The following is a 19,557-nucleotide window of genomic DNA, read 5'->3' as shown; positions in this document are numbered from 1 at the left end:
TCTAGCGGCCACTTGAGACCCCCCCATTAGAGTCTGGCGGTAGAGGTGTAGGCTCCCCTTTTACCTTTTGCTATGTTAAAATTCCATGCCCAGATCAGAGGCAATTAATACCAACAGAACATAATCAGGAACTTTTGCTGTTTCCCCAGCCTTCTGGGGCAACATTTGCCAGTCCGATGGCAAAGAGAAAGGACAGTTTATTTTACTGGACTGATGATTCCTCAGGCTTCTGCCATGCTAGACCAGCCAGCTTCCGGGGTGTGGCTGGAGCAGGGCTAGAGATCCCTGGAGTCAAGAGTCTTTTTGAAGATCAGTTCAAGCTGATCCACTGGATTTGGATCACCTCACCAGGTTGAGGGTTTTTTCTGAGTCAGTCCACTTAACTCCAGAGAGATACCTGAAACTTTAATAGGGGCTGAACTTTTTGTTTAGTTGCATATCTGTGAATTTCACCTTTAAGTCTTTTGAAAAGGTGTGACTCCCATTTTAGATATCATTCTCACAGACTAACAAGCCTGAGATCTAACAACAAATATTCAAAGACACTCAGAACTAGAATAACATTTACAGTAGTGCATTGCTGAAACATAGTTTTTCTCTCTAAAACCCTCATTTTTAGATAGCCAGATTGAGACCAATGCCTTTGTGGAACGAGTTCAGTCTTAACAACCTTGGCCTGATTATTTATATAAGCTCAACAAGAATAAGGATTGTTCATGAGGATTTTATAAGGCTTGCTTTGCTGGGTCCTTTTATAAGGAATCTCCAGGTTGAAATTTTAGTAGCCACTCTGGGCCAGAAGCCAAGCCAAGCCAGCACTTTCCATGAGACAGGCCTGGAATACCTGTTGAGGTGGGCCAATTCCTCTTCCCGAGGTCCCCAACATCTGCTGAGGTCCCTACACCTGCCAGGAAGTGACCTTCTTTACTCACCTGGGGAGGCTGCTGGGAACTCTGTGAGCAAGGTATCCAGCCAACATTTCCACGAGGCTTTATGGCTCCATGTTCCATAAAGTCAACCTTAGTTCCGTAAAGCTGTCAGGTCATATCTGAGTCTATGCATGACTCTCAAATAGGACATTCCAGTCAAAGCTTTGGTAAAATAACCAGTATTTCTAATGGTGTCCTGTTATAAAATGAACAGATTCTCATTGAACTTATGCAAACAATTATAATCACCATGGAAAAAGAAAACTCACTGTGAGTTTTTGAATTTCGGACAGTTTAAGTAGAGAGAAACGATAAATGCTTCGGTAGAAACAACATTTGATCAGGTTGAAGGCAGCTTTTTAGGTACAACAGTGTTTTTAAGTAACCTGGCATCCTAAATAAAAGGGCCGAATTGTGTAAGACTTTTTACCATTTAACTCCTGGGAAGTTTGTTAAGACCTTAGGAAGTTATAAAGCACATCCTAAATAGAATTACAGATTATTACAAATCTGAAGACTCTACTTATTTAACCAAAGTGGCAATAAAGGATCCCAAAGATAAATGCATAGCATTACATAGTGGTTAGGAAAACCAAACTCCTTTAACGTTTAAAAGTTTTAACTAAGCAATCAAGGACCTGACAAAGAGAAGCCCTAAAGCTTCTTTGGCCTTTTTGGCAGACAAGAGAGAAACTCTCCATTTACCTCAAGAGCAGATCAACAATTCGGAAAAACTTGTCTTTTGAACGGAGAGAAAAGCAGAATTTCAACCTTATACCAATATATCTTTAAAATTTCATTTATCTCAACCTCACACATAAAATTCCTTTTCAATGATTTCCTTTCACGAACCTTCTACAACTTTCCTTTCCCTAAAGTCCCAAAGCCACTTCTTTCCAAACAACCAATCTCATTTAGGACAAAATTACTTTCTTTTACCCTCAACACAAATGCATTTTCATTTCTTATATCTTTCTTACATATCACCAATTTTTATCCCCAGTTTCCTGCATATAGGGCTGCTTTTCTTATTTTCCCATCAGCCTGAACCTTTAGTCTCCAATTGAGGACTTAGTAACCAACTGAAAGTTATTTATATTAGAGTTTTTCTTGGATGGTAAATTTATGAACCAATTGAGTACAAAGCAGGTTTTTAACAGTTTTAAAGATCCCTAGTTGTTTTGCCACGAGTCAAAAGCACAAACATCTAAGGACCTCATCCTATACCAATATACCAATCACTAGTTGTGGCTTGTGCTTCAGTTTTGACCTGGAAATTTGGTGCAAAAAATCTGACTTTTGTGGTGTTTTGTTTCTTATCACCTAGGGCAGAGGGAGAAGCTGGCCTTGCCTGAGACCTGAGCAGTTGGGCAGGCTGGCTTTTCCCCACCCAGGCGGTACAGAAAAAGGATGAGGGAAGGGAGTGCAAGAGGAGAGGCTCCCCAGGGGGCAGAGAAGGAGAATTTCTAGTTTAAAATTTTTCTTCAATTATAGCTGTTAACCTGGGAAATGAATGAGGGAGAAGTCCTCACATCTACAGGGCAGAGGAACACAAAGAGAGTCAGTGTCCCCTTCAGTATGATTTTATCTCAGCCAGACCAATAAGGTCTCCTTCTCTGCAGTCCCAACCCCATGTTCTCTGAGGTGGTGTCGCAAAGACAGACAAAGGGGTAGGGGTGTCCCCTCTAATGAGGAGACCAGTCAGATGCCCATCTGGCCGTGTCCCAAAGGAACTTAGGTGATGCTTAGCCATAGCGGTCTCAGCATTGTGACTTACGATCAGAAGCTGTTCAGTGCTACCATAGACGCTCGGCAGGCTTGCCAGACTGAGTTACACATTCACATTCACCTACACATAAGACCAAAAACAATGACAATGACAACTGGACAAAACAGGTGCAGAAGTGACCACAAAACAGGTGTTTACAGGTTTACTAAAGGGCCCGACTAACGTCTCGGTGTGGCCCTGGGGTGGGAAGTCGTGTATCCAGACCTCCATTTAATACCCCAGACAAAAGCACATGTGCATTCAAAGTTTAGATGATAAACTAGTTTACCTCCGGAGGTTTAGACAGGTGACTCTTACAGATTACTGGCATCATTGCCAAGGTGGAAGCGAAGACAAGAGTGTCTTCCTGGCTCCCAAGACCTAGATGACTATGGAAGTGCACTTTGCTCTTAGCCTCCGAGGTTGGGAGGAGGCAATGAGGCATATTACATCCAAGTAGGTACAGAAACAGAGAGTGGGAGGAAGGCAGAAGAGGCAAGGTTAAGGTTATAGGAGCTCTCTGGGGGTTATCAGTCCCAGAGAATGTCGGCCAGTCCAGCTGGCAGTGTCCGCAGCCAGGATAGCTTTAGGTTAAAGCCATAGTTCTTTCCTCTTTTCCTGAAACTGGAGAAGTTATTTAATATGCATTTAAGGAGGGGGAGGGGCCTCGGAGTTGTGTCTCGGTTTCTCCGGAGGCTGTGGTAGGATCCTAGGAGAAAGAAAAGGTTTTAATAAGGTGGGGGAGGGGCAGTGTGTGGCCATCCAACGTTGAAGGTTGGCCATTCGTTCCTGGAAAAAGATGGAGACCTTCTCTTTTTTACTTTAAGCCTAAATCCGTCAGCTCTTTCCCTAGTCCTTGGAATGGTTTGAGATTAAAGTCAAGGGGTAGTTTGAGTCTGTCCCATAGCATCAGTCCAAACAAACCAAGACAACACACAACAAAACTAGGACAAGGAACATGGGAACCAGGCCTTCTGGCCAGTGGAGGCAAAACCAAGAGTGAGAGGACGGCCTTACACTGCGCTGCGGGTTCTCATTGGGCTCTTGGATAATTTCTGGGAGCTTATTAAAATTAACAGACTTATTTGGGGCTGCTCGCATGCCTGCCAGCAAGCATTGGATCATATGATCCTGCCGCCTGTGGCCAGTTCCCTGTTGCCGGTAATCCCAATTAGGGTCGGCTGCCGGTATGGCCTTTGTCCCAATAGGATCGGTAATATGGATCTGGTCTGTGTGGTCGCTAGCAGCTGCCTGGATTTGTTTCCTTTCCTCTGAGGTTAAGGTAGAGGTCAAGATTACCTGGATATCCTGCCAGGCGAGATCATATGCTTGGGCCAAATATTGGAATTCCTTTATGAATTGCGAGGGGTCCGAGGAGAATGACCCAAGGGCTTTTCTATAGCCAACAGATCTTGTAGGGAAAAAGGGCACATGAACGCTAACAAGCCTCTCCGCGCCCGCCACTTCCCTGAAAGGTGAGATGGCCGGCGCGGGGGCATTTTAAGGCTGTTGGTGAGCACAGGTTAGAGTGGTGTTAGGGGCTGCTAAGGAAGGGGGGCAGGCCCCCGGAGGAGAGGCAGCAGGAGGGGGACGGGTCCCCAGAGGAGAGGTGGCGGGGAGTGGGGCTGGTCCCTGGGAAGAGAAGCAGGAGGGGCTGGCCGTAAGATCACCCTAGGGGTCAGAGGTCAGGGAGGAGGGAAGCAGGGATTCAGGCAGTAGGGGGTTGGGAAGTGTGGGCCAAGGGGCGGCAATGCAGATCCAAAAAAGCCATAACGTAAGGAATCTCTGCCCATTTGCCCTGCCTCCAGCAGAAATTATCTAGGTCCGTGAGAATTTGGAAATCAAGGGACCCTTCTGGAGGCCACTGAGATTGGTCATCTAGCTTATAAAGGGGCCGCACGGTAGTGCAGAAACGGATGTGGCGGTAACGCGGAGGTCATTAGCATAACCAAGGAGTGGGAAGTTCTTTAGACGGCATTGTAAAGGGTGAGCGCTGGTTTTGTGAGTTCTGGCTTAGATTGGGAAATTCCCATAATATCCGGCCTAAAGTCTCGGGACTGAAATAGGCGTCCCTGTGTTCAGACACGAGACTCGGAATGGAGAGTTGGCTCATCCTAGGAGAGGACGTCTCCCCAACCCAGGAGGCCCGAGCGGATATAGCCACTGGGACTGTATACCACTGGAGTAGCCCCTGGGGCTATGGCGGAGGGGTTATCCTGACGCGGCCGCGATTTAGGACAGGACGCCGACGGAGGCTCGGATAATCGGGGAACTCACCTAATTAGTTGGTGGGGTAGGGTTTGGATCCTGGACCAGAAGCTCCACAGGAGGACCCCGGCCTTTGGGACAGTTTCCATTTCCAGCACCGAGGTTAGATCCCAAATCGGGGAGGAGAGAGCTCAGCTAGCTGCTGAGCTACTATCTCCTCCTGGGTTTCGGCACCAAATGTAAGATTTAATAGATGGAGGCAGAGATGGGAGGAAAAAGACACCACATTATGGAGCCAAGAAAGCCTTTATTGGGATCTGCGATTCCCGGGCGAGGTCCCATGACCCGAGGAGTGGGGAGTCCGGGATGCCGCGCCTGATAGGCGATGCGGGGAAGGGGGGTTTATGGGTGAGGGGTTCTGGGTTTGATCTTGGGAGGGCAGATTATCAAATAAGGGCCTTTCCGGGGCGTGGCGGGATGGAATAGGTCGCCTCTTCTGTCAGGGTGATGGGAAGCTGGAGCTTCATGATTGGCTGCTTCCAAATGGGGCAGGACATCCCAGGTCTGCAGGTGAGGGGCGGGGAGGTCGTCTGTGCACGTGTTCTCCTCCAGCCTCCAGAGAAATGGCTGCTCGGTTGCCACCTTAAGGTGACTCTTACAGAAATAGGTATAGAATCCAGGTAGAGTGAGGTCCTTTGTGGCTAATGTTAGCACATTGTCACACTTAGGGGTACCAACTAGGTTTCCCTACATGAAACTGAAAAGTCAAAATAATAATGGCTTAAACAAGATTTTAAAATTTCTCTTTCATTTTAAAGAAGTCTGGAGTAGACAATCAGGCAGAATCACGATTGTCACTAAAAACCCAACTGTTTGTCTGTCTCCTCCATCTTTATAACAAATAGCTTCTTTTCTCAAGGTCACCTTATGGTCCAAGCTGGCTGCTGGGTCTTCTGTGATCACATATAAGTTGTCATCTGTCAGAATGAGGAAAAGGCAAAAGTCAAAAAAGGAATTCCCCTAGCTATGGATTTTCCACACAGTCTTTCTGGAAGCCCTGTCCCCAAACTTCTGTTTACATCCAGTTAGCCAGAACTTAATCACATGCTTATACTATCTGCAAAGGAGGCTGGGAAATGTAGTGTTTTTGGTAGACACACTAACAGGCCTTCTTTTCTACCCCAATAGTATAGGCCAGCTGTCCTCAACACTTAAGCTCTTGGAAACCTTTTATACCTTTGAACTATATTGAAGAATCCAAAGAATTTTTTATTATGGGATATCCATTAGTATTTTCCATATTAGAAATTAAGACAAAAAACTAAATATTGTTTATTCATTATAAGATTAGTTTATTTTATATCAAATCTATTTATATATTAGTATGTATTAGTATATTGTATATCAAATCATTACATTATATACTTTAAAATCTTATAATTTTACTTGTCAATAATATGTCAATAAGGATAGAAAAAATTTAAAATGGCTCCAGAATCATCAAAAAAATTAAAACATAATGATAAAAATTACAGGGGCACCTGGCTGGCTCAGTTAGAAGAGCGTGAGACTCGATCTTGGGATTGTGAGTTCAAGCCCCATGCTGGGTGTAGAAATTTCTTAAATAAATAAACTTTTAAAAAATTTAAAAAGCAAAAAATTACAATTATATACCCTTTATGTGTTAAATAACATATTTTTCTAAAGTGGAAAGTGAGAAGAATGGTATTTCTTTTCAATTTTGCAAATTTTTATGAAAGTATCCAACTTAGAGGTATGTGGGGGGCTTAGTCGGTTAAGCATCTGACTTCGGCTCAGGCCAGGGTCTTGTAGTTCATGAGTTCAAGCCCCACGTCAAGCTCTGTGCTAACAGCTCAGAGCCTGGAGCCTGCTTTGGATTCTATGTCTCCCTCTTTCTCTGTCATTCCTCCTTTCACACTATCACTTTCTGTCTCTCAAAAAATGAATACTAACCGAAATAAGTCAGGCAGAGAAGGACAGATACCATATGTTTGCACTCATAGGTCTAACAGAAGAACAGGAGAAACCTAATGGAGGACCAGGGGGAGGGGAAGGGGGAAAGAGAGCTGGGGAGAGAGAGAGGGATGCAAAACATGAGAGACTATTGAATACTGAAAACGAACTGAGGGTTGAAGGGGAAGGGGGAGGAGGAAAAGAGGCAGTGGTGATGGAGGAGGGCACTTGGGGGGAAGAGCACGGGCTGTTGTATGGAAACCAGTTTGACAAACTATTAAAAAAATAAAAATAAAAAAATGAATACATGTTTTAAAAAAATTTTTTTAAGTATCCAACTTAACAGATGGCAGATTGTCGTGTCTGTTTCTACATTGAATCCCTTGCAATGTGCTGTTCGGGTTGAATTATATGAAGAGAATCTTGTTTCCACAGATGTGTAAGTTCAAAAATATAGAAATATTTCTAAAGCTTTTCAGATTATTGTCGATATTATTCTTTGATACTACACCAACACTCACACGGCAGTTTCTTAAAGGCTGGCTGCAGTATAGTACCTGAAATCAAATCAATGAATATTTTGTGGTCTCTTCCGTTAAAATCCATTGGTCTATCTAGCATGTTGAATGTATTTTTTACATGCACATGATTTTGTAATATGTAGTGCTCATGTGGAAAATATTCATTCACTGAGTTAAGCCAACCTTTCAAATGTTAACACATTTCATTGTGTAATATTTTTAAAAATCACTTTTTAAATCTTTTTTGTTTATTTTTTGAAAGAGAGAAGGAGAGAGAAAGAATAAGCCATGCAGGGGCAGAGAGAGAGAGAGAGAGAGAGAAAGAGAGAGAGAGAGACAGAGAGAGAGAGAGAATTTCAAGCAGGCTCCACCCTGTCAGCACAGAGCCAGACATGGGGCTCGAACTCAGGAACTGTGAGAGCTGAAACCAAGAGACAGACGCTTAACAGACCAAACCACCCAGGCACCCCTAAAATCACATTTTAAAATACCACTTGGATCTCAAAAATAAAATCCACCTTTGGGGAAGTTGTCAAGTTCATGATGACAAATAAAACATTCAAGAATTCTAATGCCCGCTTGAAAGGTCGAATGTTATTGTTGGCAATAAATGCTGTCGGTTATTTCCCTTGAAGTGACAAACGGCCTTTGTTCAGTTTTGTGAGAATATCCGCCAGGTATACAAGTCTAAGTAGCCCTGGTGCCTCCTGCCATTGGCCTTCAAGAACCACAGAGTAAGCTGGGAAGTCAGCCAGGTGTCACTGAAGCACAGGGACCAGAAAGGTGACCCCCAAAGTGAGCCCACTGTGACCTCTGAGGGGCCGAATGAGGCAGAGACACGCTCTAGTCTAAGCCTGTTCTCCTTGGAGCTTTGTAGATGGAGCTTTTTGTTTTCCCTTTGCAGTCTCTTTGCCTTCTGAAAAATTCCAAGCATGTTTTCGTGGCTCCTGTTCAGACTGTTGAGGGATCAGGGAGTCCTTCCTGGCTGAAGAGGGATCAGACCAGCCCCAGAGGCCCAGATGGAAAAGCCTCGGCTGGAAGGCAGGAGGAAGCAGGAGGGAAAGAGCCCGGCGGCTGCGGCAGCTGCTCCCTGCACGGACCCATCCAGAGTGGGAAAGGCAGGAAGGGGGCACAGTGAATCCCGCAGCTCCTTCAGATGAGGAAATCGTGTAACTTAATTACTCTCAGTTTCACCCCCGAAGGGACCAAGGTTCGTGAATTGCTGCTATGGTGAGTTTTCAAGGTGTGGAGGTAGAGGCTGGGTTGAGAAACTTATCAAAGAAAGACCTTGTGGAATCTGACTCATGACTCTCTGTGTGTTGCTGTTCCATTGACATTAGTCAGTGTTTACCTAACCTTGAACATTAGCCAGCACAGGACTTTAGCAGGAACATATATGTGTGAAAATCTTTCACACGCAGGGCGAGCGATGGACAGTGAACACTGTTCTCTTCCCCGAGGCCAGAGGTGTGTATGTCCGTGTAAAAATGTTATTCATATCACAGTATGTACATACTACATTTGCATCAATGTGTCTTGTGTGTATTTCTGTTACATATATAAGCAGCAGTGGCAATGAAAATTATTTGTCCTAGGACTCAAGAAGATGACGTTAACTGTAAAGTACATGGAGAAAGATCATTTCCTTCTCTTCTTCCTCTATTCTAAAAATAATTTTGTGAACAGGTAGTAAATGAGCATGGTAAAAAAAAAATCCATTAGGGGCGCCTGGGTGGCTCAGTTGGTTGAGCGTTTGACTTCAGTTCAGGTCATGATCTCACAGCTCATGGGTTCGAACCCTGTGTCAGGCTCTGTGCTGACAGTGCAAAGCCTGGAGCCTGCTTCCTCTTCTGTGTCTCCCTCTCTCTCTGCTGCTTCCCTGATCATGCTCTGTCTCTCTCTCTCTCTCTCTCTCTCTCTCTCAAAATAAGTAAAAACTTCAAAATCCATTAATTTTTAGTCCATTTAGCATGGACTAATGTGAAAAATGAGTTTCCCCTCTTCTGCTCCAGAAAGTATTATTACCAGACCTTATGTATTTATTAAGACACACTAAATCTATTTTAAAAAGTATGCATATACACATTCCATCTTTTAAAAATTTAGGTTTTAAACTAATAAATGGGAAGATTCAAACAGGAAAGGCTCTGTCTCCTTACAGAAGCTTCACTTTCAGCCCCTTGTGTGTGAGCCCAGACTCCAGCACACATATTTGTGTCTATGATTTACACACATGTAGGTTTTGTGCTGGAGGACAAATTCTTTGTTCCAGAAGAAAACTTCTGGAACCCAGAAAACTGATTTCCTCCCCAGTTCATCTGGTTATTAATCTTCTTAAAAGCTCAAAGCAAATAAAATTCCCCTGTTTGAGACCTTTGTGGTATCCCAGAGGCAGGTGAGAATCATTCCCCCGGAGTTGTCTTCACTTTCTGATTTGTCATCAAGTTCTTAAGAGCAGTCCGGTAACGGTTTATTTAGTACGGCTCTCTGTTGATTTTATAACCAACTGCTGACTGCCTGGGACATAAAACTCTTGATGATTTACTAGTAGTAAATGAGCAAGAAATCCATAAATCACATTCTATACGAGGGTATACGTGAACAGACATGCACACACACACTTATCCGCCTTCAGAGGAAGAGTTGTAGGCGTGTCTAGAAAGCATATTCTTTTTTAATTTGAGGAGAATTGGGAACTCATTGGTGAGAGGTTCACAATCAATAACCTCTGTGAGTTAAATTGTACCGGGTAGTTTTAATATTTAGCAAGAGGTTTTGCCCACTATCTCTTAAGGAGGAGACTCTGGTTTCCACTTCTGAAATGTTCCAAAGAGTTTTTATGATTTTTGAAGATAACTTTTTGTCCCTAAAAATGTTTTGCCTATCAGGTTGAAACTGCTAAAGGTTGCCAGAGTTTTCAGATACTCTTGAAAATATTCAGCAACACATAATTGTCAACTAAACATTCACTTAAAAATCTCTTGGTGTTTTCATGTATATTTTTTTTTCTAGGCCTGTGTTTAGAAAGATCTCTAATAATTAACAAAAATGAGAAGAAATAAGTTTCTCCTTCCAGGGAAGTCTTAGGGTTTCAGGGAAGTGACAGGGGGAGATATAAAGTGAAAAATCTTGAAAAACATTTTTGTTTGGAAAGTTAGATTTCATAAATATGAATCTGCGATTATGAACCATTTGCCAATTGTCTGTCTCCCAAAATACAGTATAATGTAACTAGGAACTTAAGGGTGTTTAGCAAAACGCTAATCTCATTTGGTTTTTGATTCAAGCAAAATGAAGAGGTAAACATAAAATAGAGAAAATTGGGGTAAGTTGAACACTGATTAGATATCTGATGACTTTAAGACAATGTACATTTTTTAGGAGTAATAATTACATGACTCTTTTTTGAGTCTTTACCTTTTAAAGATACACGATGAAATATTTTAAGATGACATGATTTACTGTTTTAAAAATCCATTTGGGGGTGTCTGGGTGGCTCAGTCACTTAAGCATCGGACTCTTGATTTTGGCTCAGGTCATGATCCCAGGATCATGGGATCGAGCCTGTGTCGGGAGCATGGAGCCTGTTTAAGATTCTCTCTTTGTTCCCCCCTCCCCTCCCCGTTCCCTGCCTCTCACACTCTCTCCCTCCTTCAGTAAATAAATAAATATCCAGCTGGGTTATACAACTATCAAATCATATCGTACACCTAAAATTAACATAATGCTATATGTCAATTATACCTCAATTTAAAAACAAAGAAAAAGGCTTTAAAAAATAAAACAAAATGATGAAAAACCCTGGGAAAAAATAATACAAAGCTAGTTGGGGGATTGTGGGTAGGGGTGTAAATGAAACAAGATTGGCCATGAGTTGAGGTTGGGTAAAGGACGGCCCCACAGGGGCCCTTGTATTTGTTTGAAATTTTTCATAACGTAGAAAACAACAGAACAGCTAAGTTGAAGTTGTCATGTATTAGCCATTTGAAAAGTTCTTCATTTGTTTATCTCACACTTGTTATTCACAGGAGCCCGTGTTGGCTGTGCAGAGGGCCCTGCACGAGGCCTTTGGTGAATGCCAAGTGGTGCAGGCTGCCTTCTCCCAGCAGCACCCTGGTTACCTTGATGGGCAGGGACACTACTGAGAACGAGGTGGGAAGGTTAAATTGTTGGTAAAAAGGAGTCTACCTGACTACGGTTACTATGAGGAGGAGCATCTGTTTGGGGGAGAAACACCAGGCGCCTGGGGAACAGGGTTTCCGCCAGCTCTGCTCCAGGGATCCGACAGTAAACAAGACCCATGAGATGCCCTAGAGGTCAGAAGCTGAAAACAGACACCCATAGCCAGGTCTTCACAAACAAGAGGCTTTATTTTTATGACGTACCCCCACCTTCTACCAAAGAAAAAAGTGGGGAGAGCATTATTTAACGGGCTGGTTTGTAGCAAAGAGCCTGAAACTCAGCCTGGTGCCCAGCACAGTGGAGGCAAAGAGAAAGGATCGATTGATCACAGGCTCTGGGAAGAGCTTCACTCTGTGGCACCCCTTCCTCTGGAGTTCTGCAGGAGGGGAATGCACCCCCAGATTGCACAAGAGATCCAGTCCTTGGTTGGCCCATGCAGAACAAGAAGTCCCAGGAGCTTTGTGAAAGCTTCTTCCCCTTAGTGGCTGGGCCTCACTTCACAGTCCTAGGTAAGGACTCCCGCCCTGTCAAGATCCTGAGCTGTCATGAGTCTCTCCAGCCAAAAGGCCCAGCCCAAGTCGGCTCCCAGGAGATGTTCCCACACAACAACCTGTCTCCTTTGATGAACAAGACCTTTTAGCTTTCTTTTGAATTCTATATAGATGGCCCGGACACACCCACCCACCCACGGTGCCCCGCTGAAGGCTGAGGGTGGAGAAGGGTGTCTCCTGGTGTTGTGGTCACTTAGATCTGAGCTTTGCCAGCAAGGTCAAAATTACACCCTCTGTGATGCTGGGTTTTACCCTAACTAGTAAGTGTTCAGAATCCTACCATAGCTCCCTCCTCATTAAGACCGTTCAGTGGCTTTGCAGTTGCTCTGTAGACACAGACTAAAATGGCTTACAAGGCTGACAAGGCCCTAAAGGTCCTGGCCTGGGCACTGAAACTTTGACATTAAAATGAATTCACATATAAAAAGGTTTTTTTCCTAAAATATAATGCAAATCACAACAATAATAAACCAAGCATATTTTAATCGTATCCTTGGAAAATGAGATGTTTGTGATACAAATTAGTAAAAATCACTCCATATATAAACATGGTAGCAAAATTTTAAGGAATTGCTGAATCCTGTCTTCCTCTGGGATGAGCCTCCCTTATCTCCAGTGGCAGGAAAATAAGGGGAATATTTTCTTTTAAAACTCGATGAATGTAACTATCTCTTCTAAAGTCTTCCATCTTTGCTGGTGGTTTATTACACAGTTCAGATTCAGGGAGATTTTATATAGAAGGTGAGCTTGTCTTGACCATAAAGATTGTTTCCATGATCCATGATTTTCCAGGTATGGACATGAGGCTCTATTTTGTCTAATTCAGCAGAACTCATCGAAAGGTGCTTAGAGAAGCACCTGTTTTCTGTTGGTCCCTGGGCCCATGTGGCTTGCATCCAGCAGAGATCCCAGCCTGGGTGGACACATCAAGCTTTAGCCTTGCCAGTATTCCCAGGGACCTAGTGGTAGCTTATGGATTTATTGACTAATCGTCCTATTATTATTTATTTTACAGGGTTATTATTTTATTTTGTAGCCAGCTATCTAATATTTCTTGAACAGGAGACATTATTTTCTTTTACTCCACTACTAACATGTTTTGCAGCCTTTAAGATGCCCAGAGCCTTCAGGGGACCCCAGACAGCAACCAAGTTGTTTGGGAATCTGCAAACCCCCTTTGAGGGGCTGAAAACAGGTAAATCTCTTGTTGAGCCTATTTTCTCTTGTCTGCTCCTTGCCCACCCCCTCCCCACTCTCATTCCATGGAAACTCCTAGAGTCCCAACAGCCGTGATGTTTGCCTTGGCTGCTGGAGCTAAATTTGAGACACGGGTGTCATCCTATAGGAAAGGGGTGGGTTGTGGACAAAGAAGTGAAGTTCCTGCCCATGAACCATATGCAGGGATGTCCAGCTGTACCAGAAGGAAATGTCCCCGAACCCTGGGCCTAATTTTTAACAATCTGAGACATTTTACTTCCCATTTCCCCTCATACCCCTACCCCCTTGAGTGGTATCCATCAGGCTGCCTGGGCTGTCCTACTGTCCAACCTCTGAAAGTCATAGCATCCAACACTTCATTCATCGGCAACAATGACTTAAATGCTGTTCCCTCAGCATCATGGTCTAGCGAGGGAAGGAGTATATTTCCTCATAGGGAGGAGGAGAGAAGCAGCCGGAGTCCTCTTCTCCCGGCTGTGTCTCTTCCAGCTGGTCAGCATCAGGGCTGGACCTGGCATGGGAGCAGAAAACACAGACCCGTTACAGCCCACGGCGCCTCTCTGAGCCGACGCCGCCATCCTGGGAACAGGCCACACAGACGTTTGCATTCTCCCAACACCTTCCTTACAGACCAGACAACGCCATGGGCTGTGACTGTGACAGCTGCAGGGGGAGCATCCCCTCTACACACAACATACCTGTCATTTGCACCAGCCACAGTCGAAGGGTAGTCTTGCTCGCCAACAAACGCGGCGTTCTCTGGAGGGTAGATGGTGTAGTACTGAGGAGGACTTGGCGTGGCCGTCACCACCCCTCCAGGTGGTATGAGACCACAGGGGTTCACCACTGGCTGCAGGTAGGTTGCGTTGATCCCAAGGGGCTCTTGAGAGCCATAGGGAGGAGGGATATATTGCACCACAGTGGCCCCATGGAAGGTGATGGGCTGGTTGATACCAGTGAAAACAAATGATTGTCCTCCTGCTGTCTGCTCCGAATCCAGGACCCTTTCCTCATTTTCTTTGCACACGTGGCAGGAGAGCATTTTGAACTTGCACACAGCAATCAGGATGAATGTCACACCGACTGACAGCAGGATGGGTCCAAGGAGCTGGGTCCATTCAAAGTGAGAGACACCTTGGTATTTGATCCAGCCCATGATGGTGAAGGTGATCCCCACTAGTCCCAGGAAGATGCCTGAGAAGAGCAAGGTGGCCCCTGCCTTGTCATCATCCGACACCTGGATGTCAGCAGTACTGGGTGTGTAAGGAGTGACCGAAAACACGTTAAGAGGGAAGTCCTCCGCGGGGCTGCTGCCCTGCTCCATGGTCCGCATGCAGTCACCCCACTTTCGAGAGGGGAAAGGGATTGCGAGAGCTCCTCAGAGCAGAGCAAGGCAGTCACAGGCTCCGATTAGTTATGGAAGAACTTTGGGCCTCTGTGGTTAACAGAGTATAACAGGCAGAGTCCTGAACTTTGTTTAGAAGAATAAAGGTCTGAGAAATGAAGCTTGAAGTTTTCTTATTCATTGTCCATGTTTGGAGGCTTCTGTCTTACGATTCAATGACAAGCTCTTTCTCATTCACATTCATTCATTCAAAAGTACTTGAGCCTGTCCTTTTGTGCCATGACTTGCTTTTCTAGATGTTAAAGGCGCTGCTCCCAGTCCCTGTTTGCATCCTGCCAAAACTAGGATTGTGGAAATGGCAGAGGGACCTCCAGGGCTTCTGCAGGGCAGGGGACCTTGATGTCCCCATCACATGCTCGGACACATAACCCACTTTTCCTGCTGGTTGAGCTCCCTAGAAGGGTGCAGACACGCATTTCTTGACTGTGTCATCCTTCCCACATCGGGGGCTCCACCTATGATGACTCTTAACCACCCACAACCCTCACCAAGCTCTTAGGCTCTGCTGTCTTATGACCAGCCCATGTGCTTTTTGCTTTTAGCATTGGGGAACGGTTCCAGCTGGGGGTGAGCAAGGACACCCCGCCCCAGGAAACCTTCCTAGGCACCACATCAATGGCCAAAGTTGAATGAGCATCAGGTATGACCCACCATCTAGGGGACACCCGCTGCAGACCTTCCCTCCATGGTGGTAGCACATCCCTGGTCTCCAAGGTGAGGTTAATAATGGCTTTTTTTAAAAGGGAATATTTCATTTTTTTTATTAATGTTTTTGGAGGGGAGGGGCAGAAGGAGAGAGAGAATCTCCAGCAGGCTCCATGCTCAGTGGTTTTTAAAGCCTATGTTTGCAACCAAGCTCAAGCTAATTCAGAGAAGAAGGCTTGATCTTTAATGACATTATCGGTCATTCATAATTACAGAACTTGAAAGCGGCCCCGTGAATTTGTTACTCTGCTGAATAGTAACTGTAATCCCCTTCCTTTCCTGGACAGGCCTTATCCAAACAGATGTCTCTCTTAAGTGGTTAAATATTATATTAGGTCCCTTTCCATTAATGAGCAGAGGTCCAAGAAAATAATTGCCCTTTTGCCCTAGACAAGGCCTCTAAACTTTCCTAATGATAAAAATCACCAGGGCCACTTTCTTTAAAGGCAAAATCCAAGTTCCTAACTCAGACCAACAGAATCAAAATTTCCAAGGAAGTATAAATGCCCCAAGTGGCTTTTATCATCAGAATCTTTGTTAACTTTCTCCAAGTTCAATCCCAAGTGCTCCTGGCAGACCAGGGAGACTTTGTTCCCCACCAAAAATGCCTCCCCTCTGCTACAGGACAAGGCCTGTAATCTCTAACTTCAGTTCCAGATGGGAAAGCGAGCAGGTGACCCCTCTCAGGTATCTTCCCAGATGTGTCCTTTAGCAGCCAGGATTGGGTGGTGGTGCATTTGAAGCGCTCTGCCGCTTTTCCCACTGAGCTAGGTCAAAGACCCAGAGAGGCCAGCTTTTCTCTCTTACCATAAAAATTCTGATCAGCTAGCCTGACATTCTTTTCATGCTCTTAAACCCTGAGTTAACAGTTGAAACAGTCCCTGGCATTTAGAAAAGGCTAGGCTCTCAAAGTTCTTCCTCTAAAGCATCAGTTGATGTTTCTCATTTGTCTGTAGCTATGTCCATTTGCAGCTAAGAGAGTAACTGGGAAGACTGAAAGAGCAGGGCAGAGAGCTCACCTTTATGAAAATACCCCATGAAAGCGCGACTGGAATGACTTTCAGAGCAGACAGTCCAGGATTCTGTTAAACTTTCAAGGTCGCCTTGATTTAGTTCTCACCCCAAAAGCTCAAACTCTTTGTATATGGTAAATAGCAATTAAGAAAAGAAAAAACCCTAACAAACTGAATTCAACAACACGTTAAAATAATTATATGCTATAACAACCAAGTGGGATTTTTTTTCTTGGAATGCAAGGATAGTTCAGCATTCAAAAACCAATCAATGTAATACATCACACGAACAGAATGAAGGGGGGGGGAGCTTATGTGCTTATATCACAAAAAAAAGTGTTAAGGTTTATTGAACACATATTATGGACCAGGCGTGATTCTGGATATTTAATATATAATATTTAATATTATATAAAGGGTATCATTTCATCCTGTTAACAGTTAGGTTGTGCTGAGTTCCAGGGCCCTGGGGTCACTTGCAGGTTTGACAACGGCAGCTTCATGGCAGTTGGGCCCTGGACACACACAACCACAAAATAACATCTAACTCTGCTTTTCCCTCTAAAGTAATTTGGATTTCTCTCTTCTTCATTTAGATCTTACTTAATTAATGACCTGTTTAATATAATTCTTATATATACATTATTTCCATATGTAGATAACTTCTAGAATTATGTAGTGTAAGTATTACATTTACATTTGAGTAGATTGCATGTTATTTCGACCATTCATGTATTTTAGCATGGAAAGAGACATTTAAAACAATACAATTATTTTAGTATGAGAAAAGAAATGAAAAGAAGCCTATGCTGATAATCAACCATCCTTAGGTACTATCCACCAAGGAGATTTTTCCTTTGCCAGGTGACTCCATGTTAGGCTCTGCCAGTAGGGGGCACTGGAGGAAGACTGCAAGAGAAAGACATTTCTATCTCCTATTTTGCTTGCTGTTACTGTCAGTAGATTTCATCATTCTGGCAATGACGGTTCGAATTTCCAGGCGTTCCCCACTGCAACACACCCAGACCAGCCTGACAGTGCCCCTTCAAAAATACCAGCATCGTATTGTATATTTGCAAGTTGCCTAAGAGTACATTTTATTTTTTTTTGGTAACTTTATTTTTTATTTTTTATTTTTTTAAGAGTACATTTTAAAAGTTCTCATTGCAAGAAAAATTCTGTAACTGTGCATGGTGGTGGATGGTAACTACGTGGTATCCCTGAAACTAATACAATGCATGTTAATTTTTTTTAAATGACCAGCACCAGCCCCACGGTGCTTCCTCCCCAGAGGTTTTCGATTGTTGGTTGTGTTTACTAGATCACCAGTTTATTATGAATGGATATAACACAGGAACAGGCCGATGGTGTGGGGGAAGGGCAGGGAGCGTCCATGCTCTCTCCCTCCACTCTCCGTGTGCTCAGCACGCTGGATGTGAGCACGCATATGAACCTCTCCAGAGGTTCTTTGCCCAAGATCCTCAGATGCCAGCACTAGCCACGTGGCATTTTTTAATTCAGAAAGCTGGGTTCCAATTCCATGGAATCTCTTCCCCAAGCTTCTACATTGTAACATAATTCCAGCCTCTTCCCTCTGCCCCGCAACTTGCTACTATCTGAGTTACCTCAGCGCTCACTTCTTGCTTTTTCAGTCCTCCAATATCTGTTTAATTTCCTATATTAAATTCTTTCTATTAAAATAGCTGGTAAGGAGGCAGAGGACAGATACCATATGTTGGCACTCATAGGTCTAACAGGAAAACAGGAGAGACCTAATGGAGAACACGGGGGAGCAGAGGAGGGAGAGAGAGTTGGGGAGAGAGAGGGATGTAAAATTTGAGAGACTACTGAATGCTGAAAATGAACTGAGAGTTGAAGGGGAAGGGGGAGGGGGGAAAAGAGGTGGTGGTGATGGTGGAGGGCACTTATGGGGAAGAGCACTGGGTGTTGTATGGAAAACAATTTGACAATAAAATATTATGGAAAAATAAAAAATAAAAAATAAAATAGCTGGTAAGGTTTCAGTTCCCCTAACTGGATCCTGATGATACATAATATTAACAGTGGGGTTAGGAAACAGACATATAAAAATGGGATTCTGGGGTTGGTTTGGTCACATTCATGGCCTCAAATATAGTGCTGAGCTCCTTGTCAATGAAGAATGGATGTTAGTAACTATGGCATGCAGTAATATCAAAACTAATCAAAGCATCACTTGCAGTAGGTTGTGAGGAAGTGCCTGGTGAAGGAAGTGACTTAGGGACCAAGTGGCTGCTACATTTAACCACGGTGGTAGCAACGATGGACTATGAAGACTGTGGAATTAGGGTGGCCCTATTTGAGTGCCCTGGAATAGTTAAAAAGAAGATTAACAAGCTCAACGCTTTAAACTCTCAGCTCAAGTAATGGACAGGAAACCAAAGAGTTTCGATGGTGGCCCTAAGAGAATTTTTTTTCTAGTACCTGCAGGGCTGACCTCACTAAAAATTAAACACACAACTCAAATATGCACGTTACATAATGACAACAGAAGTTCAATTTGAAACTTCATCAAGTGTGTAACATGCCAGTTCGGAACTAATTGTGACGGATTGGGATCCTGAGATTCACAAGGAGGACACCCATGGAAACTCAGATGAAGCTGATAATCCTGAGCCCCTGAGTCATTCTGAGCCACTGTTGTTAGCGGAAGCAACTGTGTCCTCTTACCCTCGCTGAGGACACTCGGATGACCTCAGCTGAAGCAGCACACGGAGCCTAGTTTCCTCAAAATCATGCTAACCACCACTTGTTGTCTCTGAGCATAATGGACCAGATTTCAGCCTACTCTAGGGAAAGAGTACAAGGTTCTGACACAGGAGAAAAGATGTTACAGTCTCTGTGAGCAAGGAAGTCTCTCCCTTCAATTTTAAAATTTGATTTTTATTGAAGTGACATGATGTGCAACAAAAAACAGGCAATTTCTTTCTTGCAGTTGTTGCTCATGAATATTGAACATCGAAACCTGACACATATTTGGTGACTAAGACAACTGTGTGAGCCTTTTTTCATGAAGGTGAGCAATTCATTCATTCATTTTGTAC

The 19,557-nt window shown here is 43.9% G+C and overlaps 1 protein-coding gene across 2 annotated transcripts; it reads right to left on the bottom strand.

The window, feature by feature from the left end:
• Positions 1-5,693: 5,693 nt before the first annotated feature.
• TMEM174 (transmembrane protein 174) lies at positions 5,694-14,756 on the bottom strand. Of its 2 annotated transcripts, none has more exons than XM_029941466.1 (2): positions 14,050-14,756; positions 5,694-5,882 (listed from the first exon to the last, which is right to left on the bottom strand). In XM_029941466.1, exons 1-2 carry the CDS (start codon positions 14,682-14,684, stop codon positions 5,879-5,881), a joined length of 639 nt encoding a protein of 212 aa, XP_029797326.1. In that variant the 5' UTR covers positions 14,685-14,756; the 3' UTR covers positions 5,694-5,878. The 2 variants fall into 2 exon arrangements, with proteins under 2 accessions (XP_029797326.1, XP_029797325.1); XM_029941465.1 differs by lacking the exon at positions 5,694-5,882 and adding an exon at positions 11,752-13,862.
• Between the last annotated feature and the right edge of the window lie 4,801 nt (positions 14,757-19,557).

The sequence above is a fragment of the Suricata suricatta genome, chromosome 6 (assembly GCF_006229205.1).
Source record: "Suricata suricatta isolate VVHF042 chromosome 6, meerkat_22Aug2017_6uvM2_HiC, whole genome shotgun sequence".
NCBI lineage: Eukaryota > Metazoa > Chordata > Mammalia > Carnivora > Herpestidae > Suricata > Suricata suricatta.
The sequence above is the reverse complement of the archived record's forward strand: the minus strand, read 5'-3'. Positions and strand labels throughout refer to the sequence as shown.